Source organism: Sipha flava, unplaced genomic scaffold (genome assembly GCF_003268045.1).
Source record: "Sipha flava isolate LNK unplaced genomic scaffold, YSA_version1 203_pilon_pilon, whole genome shotgun sequence".
NCBI lineage: Eukaryota > Metazoa > Arthropoda > Insecta > Hemiptera > Aphididae > Sipha > Sipha flava.
The window spans coordinates 457,671-481,607 of record NW_020272799.1 but is presented as its reverse complement, the minus strand read 5'-3'; the positions used below and the strand labels follow the sequence as shown (position 1 = coordinate 481,607).

The 23,937-nt window shown below is 27.0% G+C and overlaps 2 protein-coding genes across 2 annotated transcripts; one reads left to right on the top strand and one right to left on the bottom strand.

Moving 5' to 3' along the window:
* The first annotated feature begins 3,919 nt into the window (after positions 1-3,919).
* On the top strand, positions 3,920-19,089 carry LOC112682452 (cilia- and flagella-associated protein 57-like). Its single transcript, XM_025553059.1, is given in 16 exon segments — positions 3,920-4,253; positions 8,785-9,061; positions 9,329-9,483; positions 11,524-11,728; positions 11,730-11,773; positions 11,843-12,026; positions 12,103-12,528; positions 12,615-12,827; positions 13,664-13,837; positions 13,900-14,217; positions 14,295-14,479; positions 15,371-15,470; positions 16,466-16,647; positions 16,708-17,002; positions 17,653-17,868; positions 18,360-19,089. Coding segments are annotated over 16 exon segments (3,594 nt in total). The 5' UTR covers positions 3,920-4,038; the 3' UTR covers positions 18,765-19,089.
* A 173-nt stretch (positions 19,090-19,262) lies between these two features.
* On the bottom strand, positions 19,263-23,555 carry LOC112682409 (probable very-long-chain enoyl-CoA reductase art-1). Its single transcript, XM_025553003.1, has 7 exons — positions 23,275-23,555; positions 22,217-22,261; positions 21,058-21,196; positions 20,251-20,422; positions 19,846-20,062; positions 19,583-19,775; positions 19,263-19,512 (listed from the first exon to the last, which is right to left on the bottom strand). Exons 1-7 carry the CDS (start codon positions 23,278-23,280, stop codon positions 19,385-19,387), a joined length of 900 nt encoding a protein of 299 aa, XP_025408788.1. The 5' UTR covers positions 23,281-23,555; the 3' UTR covers positions 19,263-19,384.
* Positions 23,556-23,937: the final 382 nt, after the last annotated feature.

Here is a 23,937-nt window from a genome sequence, read left to right as displayed (position 1 = left end):
GTTGGTACCATTTTGGAAGCCATAAGTCAACTGTACAAAAAGTGGGGGGCTGATGTAACGTTACATTAGCACCACCGCGGAAATTTGGTTTTTTGGGGCATTTGGGGAGGTGTACAAATGTTTATACCAGGATTACAAATGTGTACAAATGAAATAACAATCGTTGGTATATTTTTTTTTTCAAATTTTGAATATGGTGGTGCTAATGTAACGGACCTTGTAATTTTGAAGTTTTTATTGTTAGTAATACATGTTTATGATTAAATTAATTACAATCGGTATCAGCTTATGTTTCGTAACTATCACTCGAAGAACTGTGATCCCCAATATTGATATCATCTACTTTTAAAATTAATAACGACAGAACTTCTACAGAAAATGACGATTTTTTTTTTTTTGACGATAATTTCTCAGGGAAGATATGTAAGGATCTGATGATATGAGTAGAACATGCATGAGGTCTTCGTTTGTATTCACTCTCGAATTTTTGCGAGTGTTATGCTCTCTATATTTATTAAACTCTTTATTTCGAGCTTCCTGTGCTTCTTTTGATAATTGTCCTTTATATTAGTAATAACATAGGCAATATTCATTAACTGTTCAAACAAGATAGAATTTAAATACAATATAACAATTACCTATTGGCAGTATCGAAGTGCGAATAACATCAGCTCCATGTATTAAAATCTTATGCACGGAGGGTGGCCTATAAAACCACGGATAAAGTAAAACAAATAATTTTGCCTTATCAATAGTATATTTTTCAAACTCTTGGTCATTAATTTCATATCCACTGGCCATAGCAGTCAAGATAGTGTCAAATTTATTAATTAATATTAAATCTATACCGGTGATTTCTGAACTAATTTCCGCGTTTTGAAAGAATGTTCTTGCAGTATTACCATCGTTAGTAGTTCTTCTATCTATATTTATAATATTTTTTTTTTTAATGTACATCTAATAGTAGTTAAAATTTGTACGAATTATAAAACTTAAAGTTTACCTTTCAAAACAATGTCCACCAGTAATCCCATATCTGTTCTGAATCGATGTTGTATTATTTTTTTTTCGTTCAGCAAGCAACACTTTATTTTCAGTTGACCGAACCTTGTGTTTAAAATAATTTAAAATATGACTACACTAATTATGAATATGATTATTTATGTATTTACCTACCATGATTTAAAATCCAAGCGATATGATACGTGAAGCAAACATTCAAAAAACCTAATCCAGCAATGTAACGTTGATAAACCAAATTTTAATGTTTCTGGTCTAGTTTTATACTTTGCTAGATTACCTAAGTCATTCATGTCTTTCGGGGTACAATTGCAAATATAGCATCTTTGACTAGATGAATAAGATATTTTATTACATACCTAAACAAAACAAGAATTTAATATATTTTAACATTCAATTTTACTATATTTTTGAAACTATCATATTCACCTTGCCATCTATCATCGAAAATATTAGAGTATGTTTTATATAAATGTTCATATTATTGTAGACGATATGAGTAGGATTTAATGATTTTATTTGAAGTTCAACAGCATTGATTTCCTCGACTGTAGTTATTGGTGTTTCTTTTTTCAACAAAAATTTAATTGGTCTACAGAATTTGGTTGATGATTTACGAGGATTTTCCCATAGTATTTTATTACTACTACTATTCGTAGTTGAACCTCTTAAAATTATTGGCACGATTGAAAAAAAATATATTACTGTCACTCGTAACATCCAATAAAAAGTCTTGTTTGTATTGACTTTGACCACTAGACCCATCACACCCCCATTTGTATAACATTTCAAATTGTATAAAATTATTTTCTATGGATTTTATATTTGGAATATGAAAAATACGTTTTGTCGAATGGTCTAAAAGATCTTAAAGAAGTATACGACAATGCGATTAACTGACTGATATATTTTCTGGATAACATTTTTTTTTCGTTATTTTAATTTTTTCATACTCTGGATAAATATTTGCATTTCGGTGTTTAGCAATTATTCGAATACTAGGTAATGTATTGAGCCTTCATAAGATTATCAATTATAAAAGCTAAGGCTTCGTCAGGTGTATACGGTCTTGGTTTTTTATTTTTCATTGTTTTTACATAAGCTGTTTTTATTTTTTTACTTCTTGTTGGCGTTAGAGACATTTATTTTACCAGTTGAGCTGCACTTTTTTTCCCTGATCTATAATAATTACTTCGTACAGCAAACCGAATTTCCGGTGAAGCAAAATTACTCAATAGTTTTTTGGTTTTTCGCCGTTTTGTTCGATCAAAACATTCTGTAAAACTTTTAGTTGGACGACCACGAGATTAAGAAATATTTAAAAGACATCTTCTGGTAATTTAAATTCGGTTTTAAGCCATTTTTCATTATTAATTAAGAATTTATTTAAAGTTCGATTATTTTTTTAACCATTTTTTCGATAAAGTAACGGTAAAGTTTTTGATTTTACTTTTGCTTCATAATCTGAATCCCATTTACTAACAATGTGATTTTCTTTTAAAATATTAAATATATATCGAATTGATTCGGAATATGTAGGTTTTAAATATTATTTTTTTTTTCATAATAAATTAAACAAATCATTATACGTGTATAGACTAGTATGACTAGTATTTTTAATACTCGATTCACCTACAAAAAAAATTCGTAGTAAATAAAGTGGCAGATGGATGCACGTAAAATTGATATCATTAAAACAATAATATCTTGTCCTATAAATACTATATTTCATATTTATGAAACCTTTTGAAACTTAGATGTTATAGCCCTTTAAATTTGATAACACCATTTAAATCTACTCAAAACGTATTTATAATTTGCATACTTTATACTAAAAATAGAAATTTGTCAAAATTATGAATTTACCTTCAATTTCCATATTCATGAAAATAATGTTCATGTAAATTTATAATTATTTAATTTGATTTCTTAAGAAAAATCAGAATTTATTGCACACGCATACAACTCGATAAAATGAGTGAAATGCGCGTTCGATAGATTGTTATAATCTTAAACACAGATAAACGAACCCATAAAATCTAATCTTTTATTGAATTTATGATAAATATGGTTGTATACTGTTTATAATAGATGATAATTTTAATTAAAATCGTTATTTTTAAAATAATTTTTGGCCACCTAAGTTTTATTCTATCCCACTGTGCGGTCGTGTAAACCCGTATAGTAAGATATATTTAAATATATATTACCTACTTTATGATAAAACTGTTATGGTATCACTGTTGCTAAAACGCATGTGTATGTGTGTGTGTAAAATGTGTATAAGCAACGACCATTCTTGCTCACTCTCTAATTGTCATCACTTGATACAGCCGTGATCTGTTATTCACTAATTAACTTTCGTTAATTAGTTACCTAATTATTTCAGTGTTTTATTTTGTTCATAAAACACAAACACAACAAAAACCACAGGATATAATAATAAGACAGATATCAACCCTTCAATATCAACTATGGTATAAAAATATTATAGTAGGTTGGTTTATTAAACCGAAGTTAAGCACAGATATAGGTAGTATTTATCATGATATAATAAACTTTTTATTATATCATGGTATTTTGGTATCATGGTTTCATACAAAATTATAACCAAAAAGCCAAATCTCATTTTGAACATTTAATCGCATTTGACAACGTACCTACACATTTTATCTATACCTACTTAAATAAAAAGAGATTTTCACAGAAAAAAAAAGTGCATGATCTTAATATGTTTTTATCGTTAAAGAAAAAACTGAAAAACAATAATTTATTTTTTTCAATGGTATCGTAGCAACTGGAAGAAACAAATTGATTTAACAGTATACATTTTTATTGTCTTCATTATTTCGTACACCGTTTACTGATATAATTTTATAATAACTTGATTTGTCGATTTTATAAATTGATAGCTTGTTATAAATTTAATACCTATTCGTTAATTATCATCTAATTGATACTGATTAAATTTTGTAATCGAAGCCAATAGTTTTTTTCATTAAGCCTAGGTACTCTATCATGTCACCACCTATAATACCTACTTTAAAACCGAAATTCTTATTCGGTCTTACAACTAAAGTAAATGGCAATTGTCTATTTCTCAATGAAAATGAAATCGTCTACCCTGCGTCTGGTGTCCTCGTCATCTATAACATTTCCCATCACAGACAAAAATATATACATCTAGTTGAACCACAAAAAGTCATCACTGCAATGGCGCTATGCATGAACAAGTATGCTCGTTATATATTAAGTAGATTATATTTGTGTGTTTAGTATATTACAATTTTTTAATTTGATTTAATTAATTTTACCATCATAAACAGTTTTCAGTAATATTGATACCTACATCTATAAACTACTTACAATATCATTAGCGGTGTTGCATTTTTTGAGGGTTGTAGAGATGGGTGTAATGCACCGAGGCCTCAAGTTCTTAGGGGCCTCTAAAACTGAAATTTTAAATTTAAGATTACATGTAGGAATATATTCCATTATTTTTGTTTTTTTCGTGCTTTTATTTTATATTTATTGTATTTCATTCAACTTTATTCGACTTAACTTTTATTGGTGAATTTATAAATCAAAATTTCTATCGTATACTTGAAAGTGGCGTACAAAAAAAAACAAAAGTTTTTTTTAAGAGGCCTCAAATTAGTATTTACACTCGGACCTTTTGAAACCTAGACTCGGCACTGATCATGAGGTATTTATAAGTGTATAGTGTGTATTTATCAGTGAATTTTATAAGGAATTTTCACTGGGCGACTAAAAAATGTTTTTTTTCAAAATAGTCAATGTATAATACCATAGTACGATTATAGTATTATCCGTTTGTTTCGCATTATTTCACCCAATATTTTAAAATACTGTCGACAAAGTGTAATCACTGGACGACATTTGTGTCGCCTATTTAACTAGTTAAAAAATGCACTGGTACTTATGGACAATGTTGCATCCGATCATTTTTAACAATACATAATGTGTGAATAATATTACAAGAGTATTTTGTAATATTTTGTAATATTATTATAATACATTTATATTAAAGATAAAGTATATTTTATTTGATATTTGGAAAATAATAAATATGATAAATTAACTGATGTTATGTGGGAACCAATAATCAGGCTCGTCATTTAAGGGGAGAAGCGATCGTATAGGTTCGAATTCAGACTTAATTACATGTACACATAGCATATTAAAACATTTGAATATTTGGTATGGTTTTACTACCACAATGTATGATTAAAGAATTTGAAAATACCTTTTGACATAGTCGGATTTTTGAGATGTGGCCCTGGGCTAATTTATTTTTGGGGCCATAATTTTACAAAAAAAAAGTATTTTTGTAATAATATGCCAATTGATATTTATTAGTTAAATAAGAAAAATATTTTTTTTTCAGACGGCAAATTCACATTACATAGTTAATTTATTTAAAAAATACAATTTAGTTAAATGTTAAAATATAAAATATATGATAATATAAAAATAACTCAAAAATACAATCAAATGATTATTTAAAATATTTTTTTTCTAGATTTAGTTGATACAAAAATATCTAAAACGTCATCAAAGGAAAGTTTTTTACATATGTCATTTTCAATTGACATAATCGTTAATGCGTTCAACCTACCTTCAATCTGTGTAGATCTTAGTCGATTTTTAATTAAAGCCAACTTTGAACATGAATGTTCTGCTTCACAATTTGTTAACGGTATTGTCAGGTATAATCCCAATGCAATATGTACATTTGGAAAAACATCAATAAGTTGTTGTTCTTAGAGAAGTTTTGATATAGCACCGCAATTGTCAATAGCTGAAGGAACTATTTTGATATAACAATAAAAATGTGATATTTCTGTTTTCAAGTTATCATCGAGATCATTATGGTAAAACTGAATACAGTTATTTAATGAATCAATGTCTGGGTCATTATCAGTTTTAAAGTTAACTAAAAATTTGAATTGAGAAAGAAAAAGATTATAAGAATTTAATCTTCTATCAAGTTCAGAAATAAATTTATATATAATAACAAAGAAAGTATCGATTTCAAACTTTTTTTTCCCACATAAAATAGTTAGATTTTCACATCGTCTCTGTTTTATTTTACCGTTGTCTTCATAGTTTTCTATAATTTTTGTGCTTACGGTCTAAGTCAAATTATCATACTTTTCATAGTTATTTCTTTCGTGAAATAAAAATTGTTGTAAAGAACAAATTAAGTCACAACCAGACAATAAATCTTACTCAGATTTCTGTAACTTTTCACTAATTTTATTAAATCTTTCTAAAATAGTTTGCCACAAGACACACATAAAAGCCGTCTCAAATTTAAGAAATGTTTTCATTATTGATTTTGCTTCTCTTCTTACATCAGATTTTTCTTCGGTATCATTATTTATGTTTTCCAAACAATTAAGAATATTATCATAATTAATAAACAATGTTCTCACAGATTCATAATGACAACACCATCTAGTTTGACTCAATTTTTTAAGACGAAGTAGTTTTTAATTATCATTTGGACTCAAATTCGTTGTTAAAACAGTCCACCTTCGAGGTGAAGATGAAAAAATATTATATAGTTTTTGCAAGTATGAAAAAAATGTATTGCTTCTTGACATGATTCAGTAGCACTGAAACCAATTAAATTTAACGAGTGACCTGCACAAAGAACATATTGAGCAAATTAATTTTTTTGTTTAATATGAGCTTGTAACCCTTCATATTTTCCGGATATATTTGTGGCGTTATCAAAAGACTGTCCACGACAATTTTCTAAAGTTAAATTATGTTCAATTAAAAAATTATTGACGACATCAAAAAGTGATTTTCCTTTATGGCTGTTTATTGGAATAAAATGTACAAATCGTTCTTTGACTTCACTCAAATATACATATCTACATATTTAAAAACAATTGATAATTGATCAATATGTGAACAATCTGGTGTAGAATCTACAATTAATGAATAATATTTAGCGATATATATTTCTTCAATAATTGTTTTTAAGACTTTTTTGCCCATAAGTTGAATAAGTTCTTCACAAATTGTTTTTAATAAATAAGAAGGATTTCCTGTTCCTTGATTACCGTATTTTAATATGTGTTCTTTTAAAACTGGGTCAAATTGAGATATAAGTTCTAAGATTCCTAAATAATTACCATTATTAGGAACTCCAAAAATTTCATTGTCGTCTCTAAAACTTAAGCTTCGTTCGTACAAACATTTTACGACGGCTACTACTCGTTTTAAAACATCAATCCAATAGGTGGTTTCAGTTCTCATATAATTCAGTAGACTTTTATCAAGACGAAAATTATCATTTTGACAAATTAACCACGAACTTTTTGCATTTTAATGTTCTATACTGTTTTCGTGACTAGATAAAAATTCATCAGCATGTTTCCGATCATTAAAACCTGATTTCGAAAATGAAGACTTTAATTTAATATAAAATGGAAATAATTTGCATGGAAAACAGAAAACTCTTCCAACTGATTCCGAATATAATAACCATTTCCTGGTTATTATGTCATCATAATACATTTTTCGATCGAATAAAATGTCGGACAAAAAACGATTTTGAGAATTAAATAAACGTTTTGAAACTGGATATTCTTTATTTCTATTTTGAAAAAATGCAGATCCTAATTTTATACATTCTTCTCTAAAATATGTATCAATTGTTTCAGGCCAAAGTCCAGGATCTTTTGATATTTTGATTTTATTAGAAGACGATATCAATACATTATTTATGGAAACACTATTATTCGCAACCAATTTTAATTCCGTTTTATGATTATTTAATGAATTTCCATATATTTTATTAACTTGAATTTCTGTTTCAAGATTTTCAATTATAGTATCACTATCAAAAGAAGAATAAATTATTACATTACTTTTGGCGTCATTTTTTGGCTTGAGGAATTCGAAAATTGTCGCATGATTTTTTGCTTCATTTTCTTTCTGTTGTTTTGATTTCCGTTTTTCTGCGCCAGAAAGATACTTTCTTGAAGACATTGAATTTAATTAATTTTTTTTTAAATTATTAAATTATTAACTAATATTTTAAAATAAATGTTTAACATGACGGGACTGACGTTGTGTTACTCAAATGAAAAAAGACCGAGTGTAAATACGTAAGAATATGGTACAATATGTACAGCAGAAAACGAAAAGATAACAAACACGATCACAGATATAATTTATATCTGTGAATGATATATTAATATGGATATAGCTATTAAACGACTGTAATACCTTTTATCTGAAGCGATAAAATAAAACGAAATAACACAGTATATTGTCTGTTGTATGTACAGATAATTAGTAACTAATTCAATAACATGCAGGTTGTCACAGACAATTATTTCAAATGATTAATAGATTTTATCTTTAAATAAATATTGTTAAAATCATATTTTTTTAATAATATATCTATAACCACAGAAAAGCTGCAAGCCCATATTATTTTTTTGGGGGCCCTGGGATATAGCCCGCTTAGCCCCCCTCCTTAATCCGGCTCTGCCTATTTATAAGTACACAAGGGGGGATTAGATGTTCACCCCCTCCGAAATTCAGGAAAATTATTATATATGTTTTAGAACAAAAGTGGTTTTTAGATTATATAAATATGAAAATATACAACCTAAAATCTCTTCAAAAATATTTTTTATATTAGTTCGATTTGAAATTAAATACCGATTGAATATTTGAATACGCATTTAAATGTTCTAATTTTGTGTTGTAATTCAGGAATGTTATAGCTGTGGCCGAAAAAGGTGACAATAAAAAACCGACCATAAGTATATACGATTTGGACTCTAAGAAACGCAAAAAACGGTTAACTGTGCTAACTGATCTAAAAACGGACAACTTCATCAATATCAAGTTCTCATATGATGATATTTATTTAGCAGCCCTCACTAATGGGCCGGATTTTATGATGTACTACTACAATTGGGAAAATGCAAAAATCGAAAGCTACGTGAAAGCCACTAATCCTCCAAATGCTGAAGGACCTGTTTTAGACGTAAGTTGTATCACAGAGTAAGTAACAATTATTTAATCTTTGGGTGTATCCAAAAAATATAATTTAAAATAATACTTCTTCATAACGTTAATGGTAAATATTAAAAGTATATGATTTAATATTTATTTATTTTAAATTTATTAAGACTAATTTCTATAACAATAGATATAACTATTTTAAAACAACTCTCGTAGTGATCAATAGTTGGTATCTATATATTACTTCACGTAAAGATTTATTTTTTTAGATCTGTATAATTTCTCATAGATGGCATTAAATCCAACCGACAATACGATTTGTTGTTTTGTTGGAAAAGGACTCTTTCGATTGGTCACTATCAGTGATTCTATTTGGCGGCAGTATGGTTTCCAAAAAGCTGACAATTTGGATTTTTCAACTGTGTGTTGGTTAAACGGCGATAGGTAATATATTTCTAAAAAAAAATAAGATACAAATATGTTAAATAATAAGTATAAATGTATCTAGTATTGTTTGTGAAAGCAAATTTCTAGGTAATTAAGATTGTTCTTAATTATTTATTTATTAATTATATTGTATTATATTTATTTATAATTTTTGAAAATTTAATCAACAAATTTTACTTATATCTCCAAGCATACCAACGATTAGGGGTTCTCTTTCCAATATTAAATAGAAAATCAACTATTAGTAAAAAATGCTCACTTATTATATATAAGCAAGTACTGAGACCTTTAATATTATACGCAAGTCCTATATGGGGCAGTTGTGCCAATAGTCACTTAAATAAAATTCAAATTTATCAAAACAAAATACTCCGCATAATAACTGATGCTCCCTGGTTCGTTCGCAACAAAGCCCTGCATAATGACCTGAAAATTCCTACTATTAACGAGTACATAAATCATATAGCAAACAGATTCTTTCACTCTCTTAAGAACTCAAATGGCGCCGTCCACTACAACTTAACCGAAAACCCACCAAAAATTCGCCGTCTCAAGAGAAGAAGACCCCACGACCGAATTAAATGACCTACCACCAATCACTGCCACATCGAATACATCAAGCCAGAAAAATTCTATTTTTAACCTATATTTAACAATATTTTATCAACTTAATACTTAATATTTTATTTAATATTTAATATCTCGCTAATTTTATATTTTACTTAATATTTTATATTACATTATTATATCGCATTTATGTAAGTAAAAAAATTGCATGTATATATTATCAATAGGCTTAGATAGCTATTCTAGCTAGGAATGCCTTAATAAATAAAAAAAACAAAAAAAAAAAAAACTTATATCTCCATATTAAATTTTGATAGATCTTATCCGGCTTTGAATAACGTTACACAATACTACTTGTATCTTTATTTATCATCTAACACAATATTACTGAGTAAATAAATATGATTTTCAGTACGTATTTTTAGTATAATATCAAAATGTAACAAACAGTTAGTCATTAATATGATTTAATATGATTTGATTTCAAGAATCAATAGTATTAGACTACTTTTAATAATGTGAAAAATACATTATACAAGTATAATATTATGTCTTTAATGTTACTTCTCTGACTTACTCCTTACATTACCAGTTACTGTAGCAAGGGCCGAAATTACATTCTCAAAACTTAAATTAATTAGAAATTATCTAAATAGCACCATGTTTTAAACGCGGTTTAGTGGTCTTGCAATGATTTCGATACGAAATTTGCTTGCTAAAAAATGTAAGAGTTTATCGTTGTCGGTGAAAACGTTTGTTCAAGATCATAGCAAAAAAAATAATTTTCATTGAAAACACAAAATTATTATTATTATGTATTGTAATAATGATTCAATAAATTATTAATTTACCATGAATTATTTTATTATATACAAATAAACAGCACAATGTTTAGAAAGTTGGATTACAGTTATAATAGGAGCTCCAAAAATATTGTATCCACCGGCCTCAATAGTGGTAGTTCCACCACTGATAGATATTATTTATAAACAAGACAAACAAAATTATTGAATAATAATTATTATTATAAATTGTATAACGAATAATTATACTTTTTAATACTAAGAACCATGGAGGTAAAACCTTAACCATTCCTCTTGTATTAAATAAGACATGATTTTGTACAAACCTAGTACTATGTATAAATATATTATTATTAATATATATTTTTTAAAACACTTAAACTGTAAGTGGTTTCCTAAGTAAACCAATCGGCTATTATCATGTTAAAAAAATCATACACTTAAAGATAATCATTAAACTTGGCAACAATTATTTATAGAGTTTAATTTTATATATTAAAATGGAATTTTCAAAAACTTATTTCAAATGTTTAGTTAAAATAAATGCTATAATACTAAATTACTAATAATAAAAATTATTTAATGTTTAAAAAAAAAATTATTAAATTAACATGTAACAAAACAAAAAACAAATAAATGTAAATTATATTATTTTTTAATACTATAGGATTTTAGCTGGTACTATGGATGGTCGTCTAGTAATAGTAGAAAATGGAGAATTAATTGCTGTGTACAATGCCAAAACAATGATAGATTTTGATCCAAAAATTAAAATAAAGGCTCCTTTAGATGTAGTTCCATTAGCAAAAGAAGGCAATCAACGAATGGACATAAAATGCTGTACACCGTTCAAAATCGGTTTAGTATTCGTTTTTTGGTGATTCGCGTGTATATTACTATGAAAAAACTAATCACAGGTCAGTTAATTACAGAACATTTTATATTATCTAATGATTAAAATTCCAATAACACGTTTAATTTGTTAGGTATAAAAAACGAAACGAATATTTGAAACAAACTGATCCGAACTTAAAAGCTTTAGATACTGATAGACCTATGCACAACATAGAAACGCTGTCTTTAAGTCCAAATTATCAAAAAATGATTTGTGTCACGAGAAGATCTCAATTATTTTGGGCACCTTTGGCTGAAATGCCTAAAATGCTATTGGTAAGGGATATTACCACTTTTCGACGTCTGCACTGGCCAAGATTTAAAGAAATTATGATGAATCTGTTATTTATAGACGCAGGCAGTGATTTATTTTAAGCCACTTGGCGAAGACTTGCATCACGGTGGTATTTCTAACTTGTCAACTTGTAAATGGAAACCGATATTTATAACGTGTGGCAAGATTGACCACACTATAAGAGTTTGGAATTATTTAGACTGTTCTTTAATTCTATCACAACACTACCAAGAAGATGTGTTTAGTGTGTCACTGCATCCTTCTGGGTTATATTCCGTGGCTGCATTCACAGGAAAAGTTGAATTCCAACTCGTACACACAGAAGGTCTAAAGGCATGGAGAGAATTCGCCGTCACTAGCTGCAATCTAACAGAATTTAGCACATCCGGTCACATGTTTGCTTTGGCAAACCAGTTCGACGTAGACGTTTATTGTTCGATAAAATTTGAGAAAAGATTCACATTCAAAGGTCATTCGAATGCTGTAAGTGCTGTTAGTACGTGTCATTGGACACAAATGGACCGCCCTAATATTATGTGTATAGAAAAATTATTAGTATTATGATTTAGATTACAGCCATGGTATGGGCGACAAATGATATGAAAATAGTCACGTGTGGAAAAGATGGTGCTATTTATGAGTTTAATACACGCACTGGCGAAAGAGATATGGACATCGTACATCCTAAGACAATTTATATGGATTTGGCCATCTCGAACGATACCAATCAAATATTCCCAGCTGCTCAAGATGGCCGATTCAGAGAAATATATAATCAATCGGTAACCAATTTAAAATAAATCTTTATTTATTTTTAAATTCAAGTAACCTATCTAATTGCCGTGTGGATTTAACTATGCAAAAAATGTGAGAACCAATTGTTAGGAACTTCCCATAACTGATAACTGGAGTAATCCTTCTGGTCTAAATACACAGAAATACAAAAAAATATACACACATCGTTGTACAACCAATAGCCACTCAGAATCATATTAGGTAACATATTAGGTAATAAAATTGATTGTAAGTAAAAGCGAAATATTAAATTTAATGTATTTTAATTCATCATAATATTTTATCAAATTTAAGTGCTCTAGCTAGAGCTAGAGCTACTAGTGGGACTGCTGGCCAATAATTGTTATTTACCTATTTAATTTCGAACATTATAAACTTGCAGTGTAAGGTAATTAAATAAAGTATACAACTAATTTTTTTTTTAAATTATTCTGTACTCTAGCTTTTAAATTCCATAGGGACATTGGGGAATAGCAACTCAAGTATAAATATTATAAATAATATTATACTCGTAATATCCAAATATGAACGTATGGCAATTTGGAAACCTGTGATCACTAATTTATTTAAATATATTTGTCTTAATTATGTTGAAAAATTAATGATACTGATGTACGTAATATGTTATAGAAGGGCATAAATGCTTACATATTAGTTTTTATAATCTTTGACAAAAACATAAAACACTTAATTTTTTAATAAACATTCCGAGTATAATATGAAATATATTGATTAATATAAGTACCCAATAAATATATAAAATATAGGAAACACTCTTAATAAATAAATCTAATTGGAAATAAGTGTTATAAAAAATTTTCAGGTGATTCGTGATATAGACTTACATCAAGGACCCTTAGACGCGATAGCATTATCCAGATCAGATTTAATTCTATTTGTAGCAGGTCAAAATGGCGTTTTATTGTCATTAATGTTACCTATAATGGCTGAAATCAAACACAAAGAGTTCAATGTGCACAACAAGAATATATCAAAGGTGTATAAAAAGTGATGCATTGTAATTTCAAAATATTTATTTCAATGGACATATGTTTACAGATGAGTATGACAATAGACGATTCAATTCTTATTACTTCTTCAGTAGATGGTAGCATATGTATATGGGATGTTATGGACGCCGAAGGCAAAAAAGTTATTTTAAATGACCAATTTGCATATTCTGATGATATCTTAGTTAATGCTTTGGATTTGAAAAACAAAATTGAAAGCATAGCAGAGCTTAAAATGAGAGTAAAAGAATTGGAAAAAGAATGTAAATACCAGATTACTGAACTTACAAAGTCCAAAGAACAACAGATCCAAGAGCTGAATAATAATCATTCAAGTCTTATAAAAATATTGGAAAATAAAAATACCGTATAACCATCTATAATATAATTATTAATGATAATGCAAGAATTGTTAAACTTAAACTTATATTATTTTCATTCTAGGAAATAACTAAAAAACATATGGCCGATAAAAGTAGATTAGAAATGGAATTAAATCTTTTAAAAGATTCGCACGTATTAAAATTGGAAGAATTGGAAGCTAACTATAATGGAAAACTTTTGGTCGAATACGAAAAATACGATGTTCTCCAAAAAGAGTTATTCAAAATTAACTCGGAATTGGAAAAGTAATAAACGATTAAACGATTAGAAATGTCTTTATATATATATATATATATATATATAATTATAATTATACATGTATAAAATAACTATAACCATTGGCGCAACTAGGGGAGTGCAATAGGGTTTTTAGCACCCCTAAGTTCAAATGTAGCAATCCTGTTTTTTTTCTTCAGATCTAGATAATCTATAGTAATTACCAGGGCTCATAACTTATAGCTCTAAAAAAAAGTAGTTATAAGCGCTATAATATGCTCTTAAAAAAATATTCATATAAGCGCTTAAACATGCACTAAAAATATAAAAAAAAACAAAAAAAATTTATCAAGTAAAAAACAAAATTTTCATTTATTATTAAAAAACAATTTTCACTTATTTAAAAAAACATTATGTATAAAAAAAAAAATTTAAACTCCTATTATTAAAATTCCGATCGCGTTGCTATATGATACAAATAAATATATAATTTAAACCAAAAAAAGAAAAATTAGTTAATTAACATGAATAAATTACTAATATAAAAATTAATACTACTATAATTACTTTTTATCATTAAGAAAAAATGTTTTAAATGCTAAGAAGCTGAAAAATACTTAAAAATGCAAAATAGCAATTATACTTTGAAATATGCAAAAAATGCAACATAAAATTTCGCATTTAGCTTCTTAGTTATCTAAAACAAATTTATAGCTCACTTAGGTATTTCTAGGACCTCTCAAAAGAAATATGTAAATGCTATTAGTTATGAGCCTTGATAATTATAGTTAAATACCATTTAATTTTATTTTCAGCAATGTCAGCACCCCCAATATTTGGACTCTAGTTGTTCCCGTAACTAAAACATCTTCTATGTACAATCAATTGTTAATTTTATGAAATATTTTTATCCATTATAGAGATTTTAATAAATCTGAATTCGAACAAAATGAAAAATTGCAAGAAATAGTAGACCAGTTTAATATAAAACTTAAAGAAAAAGATGAAAATATTTTAAAAGTAAGTTTGAGTATAATATTGGAAATGTTCACACATAATATTAAGGGCTGAAGTGTAAGATAATCAAATATATTTCCTTGAATTAATTTCAGAGAATACTCGTAGACTAAAAGTCACAGTATGCACTTGTAGTGAATATTATAAATATTAATCTTGATGATTAATTACAAAATATGGCTAGAATTTCGAAGCTTTTAAATTCAAGAGATATGCTCCACAAAATATGTATTTGAAAGCACAATTTTAAATTATTTTTTTTTAACGTAAAAGTAGTTATTAAAACAAGCTTATTCATAACAACATAACGAAAAATAATATTATTTTTCAAGCTTATGCTGAAGAATTTTATAAAAAAGAAAAAAAGAATCGTACATAATTTCTAAATATTAAAATAAGCTACAAATTTTGTAAGAATATTGTAATTTTATTTTATTGATAATAAATGGTAAATGGTAATGTTGAGAGGTATTTTGTAATTACTTAAAATACATAAAAAATACTTGTATAATTTTATAAAACATCTCTATTTTTAGAATAGTTTAAATTGGTGTGATATATTAAATAGGCAGTGCTCGACTTGAGGGGAGACGCAGGGAGACGGAATACCCCAACTAATTTTCAGAAATTTTAGCGTCCCCCTATTATTATTACGCTATAATCATAACGCTCAGCCAGTTTTGGGGAAGTTCTTTTTTTGAAGTAAATAGTGTCTCCCTTCTTTAATTTTGCCAAGTCAAGAACTGTAAATAGGTATCTACTTATAAATAAAAGTGTTAGGTATTGCTAATTATATTTATTTTTACGTAATATCTATGAGAAAATGACTTGATTTCTTAGTCAAGTACTAATTATATAAAGAAAACTATATATTAATTTATTATTATAGATACTTAAAAATTAGTCTCTTCTTATTGGGTACTTATGAAGTGAATAAATTATATTACATTCTGTTTATATATTTAGTAATAAATTCAACAGATAATTATTTATTGTAGCTAAAAGAACAACTGATTAAAGACAAACAAAGTATGTCAGTGTGCGTGAGTAAAATTGAAGAAGACGCAGATCGGGAAGTGTTGGAGAAAAAGGCTGAATTTGCAGCAAAATTGAGGGATTTAAAAAAAATTAATTTAAATTTAAGGGGTGAACTTGGATCATATAAAATGAAAGCTAAAGCGTGGGTAAACTCTTTTTTTTTTGTTATCTAAAATATAATTAATTACAACAATATTGATAGGGCATCGAAAGAAGCAGAAGATTTTGATCGTTTAATTGAAAAGTACGAAGATGATGTAAAGCAATTGAAGATTTCAGTAAAAAATGAAGAACAGACAATTTTAGACCTCAAGAAACAAATACAAGTTCGTGACATTATCATAGAGCAGAAAGAAACTAGAATTTTCGAAGAAAAGCTCAAAATGAAAGATTTAGAAAAACAATTGTTATTAACGAAAGAAAATGTGAACGAACTAGAACAAACGGTCGAGCCATTAATTATGGAAATACAAGATAAAAAAAGGATAATAGAAGACGTAAGTACCTATTTATTACATACATTTAATAGCAATGATATTAAAAAAAACACAGCTGTAAAAGAAAGTAATAGAAATGAAGATATTGTACAATTTACTAAAAGTATAAGAATCGGACATTAGTGGCAAACAGACAGACTTTTAATAAAAGAAATAGGTAATGAAATAATAATGAAAGAAATAACTTTGACTTTAGTAAGGAGAAGAGAAAGAGGTAGATCACGAAGAAGGGGCATAAACAGCATAAATTATATATGAAATGAGGTAGTCCAAGAAGTTGAAATAGATTGGCAAAATATAGCATATAATAAAAAGAAATGGGGGAAGATAGTTTTGATGATATAGTTCGTCAATGGAATATTGACGAATAAAAAATAGCAATTATTTAGTTATAGGGTTATGTAATTAGAGATAGAATTGTTAAAATAATTCATATTTTAAAGGTTTAAATGATTACTTTTACAAAAATGGTTAATATAATTTTAGAAACTATATCAAATTAAATAAGATGAAACAGTAATAATTTATTTGATGGGTCAAGAATTTTAAAGTATCAAGACTTGAGACATTTTTATACATAAGTTATTAGTAGATTAAAAACAAATATATATATATGTATACTGAAAGTTTAATGATTTCTCAATTAACAGATGGAAGCAGAAATGGAAGATATGTCAGGTGAAAAAAAACTTATGCGACTCTACATTTCTGATCAAAAAGACAAATTAAAAGCATACACTAGAGAACTAAAAAATAAAGAACAAATTATCAGAGATGTTAATAGAATGATAAAAAACATTCAAATCGATATCCATTCCGTCAGTGAACATTATCAAAATCCACCTAAGCTAAAAGATGCAGTGAAAGTAAGTTAAGATGTAGATACCTACTGGAAATTAAACAAAAACAATTATACCTACCCTAAAATTAATGATATAGAATTTAATTTCAATAATTTCAAAACACCAGTTAATTTATTTTACATACATAAACAAAAAAGTATCAATTAGAAATAAGGCCTGATTCAGTCAACTCATTAGAAGTAAATATCTGTGATCTGTGTAACAAGTAGAATGAATAAATTCTAACTCTCATTAATCCACTGTTCTACTTTAGTAAATATTAAATAGTACTAAACTATCCAGCAAAATAAAATTTGGTCAAATATGTTATTGACCTATAACTACTAAATTAATTTTTAAAGGAATTTTATTGTTAAAGTATATTGTTCTAATTTTATTCATAAAATAACATATGAAATATTAATACTAATCTGACTTAAAGCCTAAAACGCAGATTTACCAACTTTTATTAAGTTCAAATAGTTCTGTTATAACTTGATCAACTTTATTTTTAGGATTTGTGTATGAAATACAGCAACGAAAAAGTATTCAAAGTGTCTAAAGATGAAGAGTTAGACACTAGAATAGAATTTATAAAGCAACGACAATTTTTAGAAAAAACAATCATCAATCTTAAAAAACGAGTGAATGCATGTGCGAAAAAAAATGATTCTTATAGTAAGATTATGGAAGAGAATATGATTCTCATTGAAGAAAATAATAAACTAAGACAAGAACTCAAGGTAAACCTCAAAAAATATGAGGAAATGGAATCCATTTATAAAAGAAGTAAAAAACATATCACCTCTAAGCAAATTAAAAATAATAATACTCATCAAAAGTTAGTTGCTACTGCAAATACAAAATCTATTGAATACCCACATAAGGAACATAATAATGTTAATATAAACAATAATTAAAATGTTAGACAAAAATTGTAAAAATTGTAGACAATTTATTTCAAAAATTAAAAAGTACAATCATAACATATGGCAAGAAATACAGTAACAATACAATACAAATGGTATCAACCTTTTCTTATTTTTTGTACTTCTATTACTCTTTTGGATTTCTAAGTCACATTTAGACATTCTTAAATTATATAATAACAAATATATTTAATTTATATAGAATTCTTAAAATGAATACTGTTAAAAATAGTGTCTCAGATCAAACTATTAATATTTTAACATTTATGTACTTACTATATAAACTGTTTTAATCAGTAGAATAATTATTTGTAAAAATTATTCAATATATTCATTTAATATTTATAAATTAGTGATAATAATATAAAAAATTATTTCAAAATACTTATAAATATGAGTATACAATTTGATCAATTATTTGTTATATCATATTTGTATTTTAACTATCTCCTATAAATATACAGAAGTAAAAATGTAACATAATTTAGTATCCACAAGATACAAACCAAAAAATTAGAAAAAAAAAACTTATTAAATACATCACACCCACCAAATTCAGTCCTAGATAAAATGTATGTAAAACATTCAGTACATTACTAAAAAAAAAAAAATTAAAGTATAAATGGTATGATGGCTTTTCTATTCTTTGGATAATCGGAGAATTCTTTCTTATAATTTTTGTGTTTGCCAAGAGCCCAAATAGCCATCTGATAGAATCCAGCAAATGCAAACAATCCAGCTAAAAAATTAAAATATACACAATTTCATAAAATTATAATTTTTCCGGGTAAGAACTGGTAATTTTTTACCTGAGAATGATGATGTCATTATGGTGAACCCAATCCAGCTACCAACTTCATAAGTGTAGTTAGGGCAAGAAACAAAGTTAAAAAGAAGAGTAAAAGGATTTATAGTAGGAATGGGAATACGTCTTACTTTGGTACCAGGAGGACGAAGATTTCGCAGAGCTATATGAATGCTTAAATTTCCTAATTCGCAAAACTAAAATCATAAACATTTTATATTTAATTAATAAACTTTATCAATCTAAAAATAAAATGTTATAACTTACGATGAAAGTACCAAGACCGAAGTAAAATTGAAGTGTACAGGGTGGAGTATATAATGGATGGCTAACAAAGTATGAAACAAAAGCTGTGAATCCCCAATAATATGAACAGTTTTTAAAGAGATTCATTATTGGCATTGTATTATGGGAAAAACGATGTACAAACAACGTTTCTAAAACTCGCTTAGCATAATGAAAAGACCAACAATAAGCAGCAACTCTAAAAACAAAAAAAATTATTAATATATTTGTAATTCATCTATCATCTAGTAGTTCATACCATAGATTAAATATACAATAATTAAATAAATATGTATATCATACTGTGTTCAAGTTATTATTTTTTTAAACAATTTGAATGGTTTTTATTTAATAATGTTATTATTAATATAATAAGTATGAACTTACTCAGCAACTTGTGACATTTTTTGGTTAGCTGCAGCCCCATAAATCAAACTAGGCCTAACATAAAATATTAAATATACGAACAATGGTCCAGCATATTCTGCCATAAATACAGTAGACCAGCCAATCTGTGGACCCAAGTCTTTAACATAAAGTTTAGATCCATTTATTAACCCTAAAAAACAAAATTAAAGATTAATTTGTAAATCAAGATAACTTTATTTTAATAATAATGAAATAGTAATTTAATGTTACTATACAATTACTAGAGTATTATAATGTTAAACAAAGTATTTAAAATTTAATATCAACTAAAAAAAAAGTTTATGAACATTTATCAACAATAAATAATATTTACTATTTATTTTAACTATTGAAAATTCATAAATTTCAAATTGTTACAGAATTTACTAATCTTTAAAAAAAAAAATACCTACATTAGATAACATAATATTAAAAGCTAGTTTCAGTTATCATAGATAATAAACCTAACCTCTGTTGAAATAGTATTTAATGGAATTAAAATTTAAAATACTATGTTTCAATAGTAAAGAACCAAAAAAGTTAATTTTTTTTTACAATACCATCAAGTAGTAAACTTGCCTTCAACACTTTATGTGCATTATCTGTAGAAAAAATAATGATAAATTCTTATTTTTTCAAAGCATTGAAAAATTGGAAATTAAATGGAAAATCATGTTGAATTTTACTCATTAAATGATGATGTTTAATTTCATAAAATTAAAATTTGGTGTTTAATGGCTTGAAAATGTAATTAAATTTATATCATCATAATTCATTATTACTTACCTAAATCTTTGACCTTATCAGAATCCTTTAAACTTTTCCCTCGAGGTTCAAGCCTTAATGACTGTCTGTCTGGATATAAAGCAGACTTTATTTTGCTAATGCTTTTTTTAATATCACTAATCTGAGAAGCATCTGTGACCTAAAAAAAAGTTCACAAAAATTAAAAACCCTTAAAATAAATAAGACTAAATTTATTTTAAATAAATGGGTAAATATAGGTAATTCAGTTACCTAAGATAATAAAGAATTAAATTAAAAAAATCTTCAATAACATTTAGAAACACAATATTTTCAATACACAAAAAATGCTAGGTGTTAAATTAATATTAATAATAAAATTTAACTATATTTGAGAAATGTTTAAATTTGCATAATATTATTTCTAAATAAAGCATTACAATCTTAAATATTATTTTCAATAGTAGAAAGTTATTAACATTATTTATTTTTCTATATGCTAAGAATTGTATAAATTATTGCACTGGTTTAACGTGACTTAAAGTACATACAATGTCAACACAAGCAAGTATATTGAATAAATTATAAGACATTTGACCAAGGACATGGAATAATATTTTCCATTTGAATAATAATGTACAATGCTTTGTATAATAACTAATCAATTCCATTAATCATAAATTCAGATACAAAATTTGAAAATAAATAAATAAAACTGTAATTACTTATGAGAATGTAAATCGATAAAAATACTTAATTTAGTTAGATAAACATGATAGTAAATTAACAAAATTGAATGATGGGACTTTTAATTAGGTTTGATCAATTAGTATTTATAGAATTTTTTTTTATAAATAGAATAAAAACACAAAATAATTATTAATTGATAAATATTGAATATCTATGGTACAAAGTTTTTAATAATAAATTAACTTTTGAATAAAAATCTACAAAATGTATGTAATAACTACTAATAATAATAATTGTATTATTTTATTAATAAAACGTACAAATATTCAATTAAGAACCTAGACATTTTCCATAATTAATTTAAAAAAATCAACACAGAATTCAACTAAAGTTAAATAATTAAAGGCAAATATTTTAATAAATAATGGGATCAGTATAGTTTCCATATTTACAGAACTTTAACATATCAGTATACAATGAAAAACTATTTTTTAGTTTACATAATTCTTACTTTAATTTTTCCAATATTCTTGTCAGTAGTAGTTACAATTTCAATCTAGAAAAACAAAATATATAGTTTAAACATAATGCACACATCACTAATAAATAAATTAATAAAAATATTATAGTTTAAAAGGAATATATTGAGTAACTTATAATTATATTAGAAGAATACTGTAATTACCTTGCACTAAATAGTACAGATTATGTTAAGAAATTGTTCTCAGGATTAATTACCATTATATAATTGATTATTTAGAACAGTTACTTTAACTAATAAAATATTATCAAATCTAGTTATAAATATTACTTTGAAATAATTATTTATCCGCTTTTAAGTTTGTAAATATTTAATTTTATATCAACAAAGAAGAACACAAAATAAATTCTAAAAACTTGTAAAATTATAACATCTATTTGATTATGTAAAATAAAATAGTAATATTTTTCAAAAACTCATCAATCATTAGACAGGATAATAGAATCAATGGACAAGTATCGACAAGCCTTGAATTTAGAAATTAGTAAATCTAATTCGTTCAAAAATAAAACCAACATAAATACATGGCTAATCAAAATAGTATATTAATTTATCAACACTTAAGTACGTATATTCACAATCAATGACGAATACCAGTTGATATATTTTTATTAGTTATCATAAACATGTTGTAATAATGTGCGATGGCAATCGTAAAAACTTTAAATATTTCAAGATTATTAAAATCGTATTAACCGGTTGGGCATAACAAGTTTTGTTCAAGATTATGATTTCAGGGTAAACATGTGAGCAGAAAGCGAGGTGAAGTATGAAAAAAACATGATAAAATATCCAGTGTTTCGATAGAAAAAAAGTAGCCGGCAAGGTGTTGTCGGAAATAAAGTGGGCATGAAAGGCGAAAACTTGACACGATACGTTCGATGGAAACGGGATAACATCGTAAATGCACAACGGCGACACCGATGGGACGACGGTTCGTACCGAATATGCCATGGACACCAAATCGATACGGACGACGAGCGCCTGGCTCGCGTAAAGGGAAAAAAAAAAATTGAAAATTCGCTCACCTCCATTTCGAAACGTAGCTGTCGTCGGTACCGACGATCTGGTGGATATCGGATACGTTACGAGTGTACACACGAACGGTCGACAAGTGCGCTGAAGTTTGGCGTTGGCGGACGACGTGGAACGGCACGACCGGACAACAGTGTGCACACGCGTGTACGGGCAACGAAAATTACCACCGTACTGCCGCCGACATGGATCTTTCGCTGGTCCTGAACACGACGCACGCGCACACGCACGCCAATCGCTACCGGTATGGTAAAAAAAAAAAAAAAACAAAACGCGACGAGGTCGACTGCGTGCCGTTTTTGCGGTTATCTATACCGGACGTGTACGTCTGCTCGACAGCGCGTTCGAAAACACGAGATCGGTCAGGGTTGCCAGATCCTCGAACAGTTATTCTCACGTTGTGGCTATCGAATTCTCGTATTTTCATTGGAATCCAGTATCGCTCAAACATTGCATTTCAAATATTAAATGAAATATTTATTTAAATTCATTAATGTTAAATTTATTTTATTTCGCCGAGAGAACGCAACTGGGCGGCAACCAAAACTCGTCTATTTTTGCGCATTGACTTTTCAACGCGATCGAGTTGCGTGCTCTCGGCGAACAGAGCATGGGGTAGAATATCGTGAATACCGTTTTGCTTTGATAGCTCATTA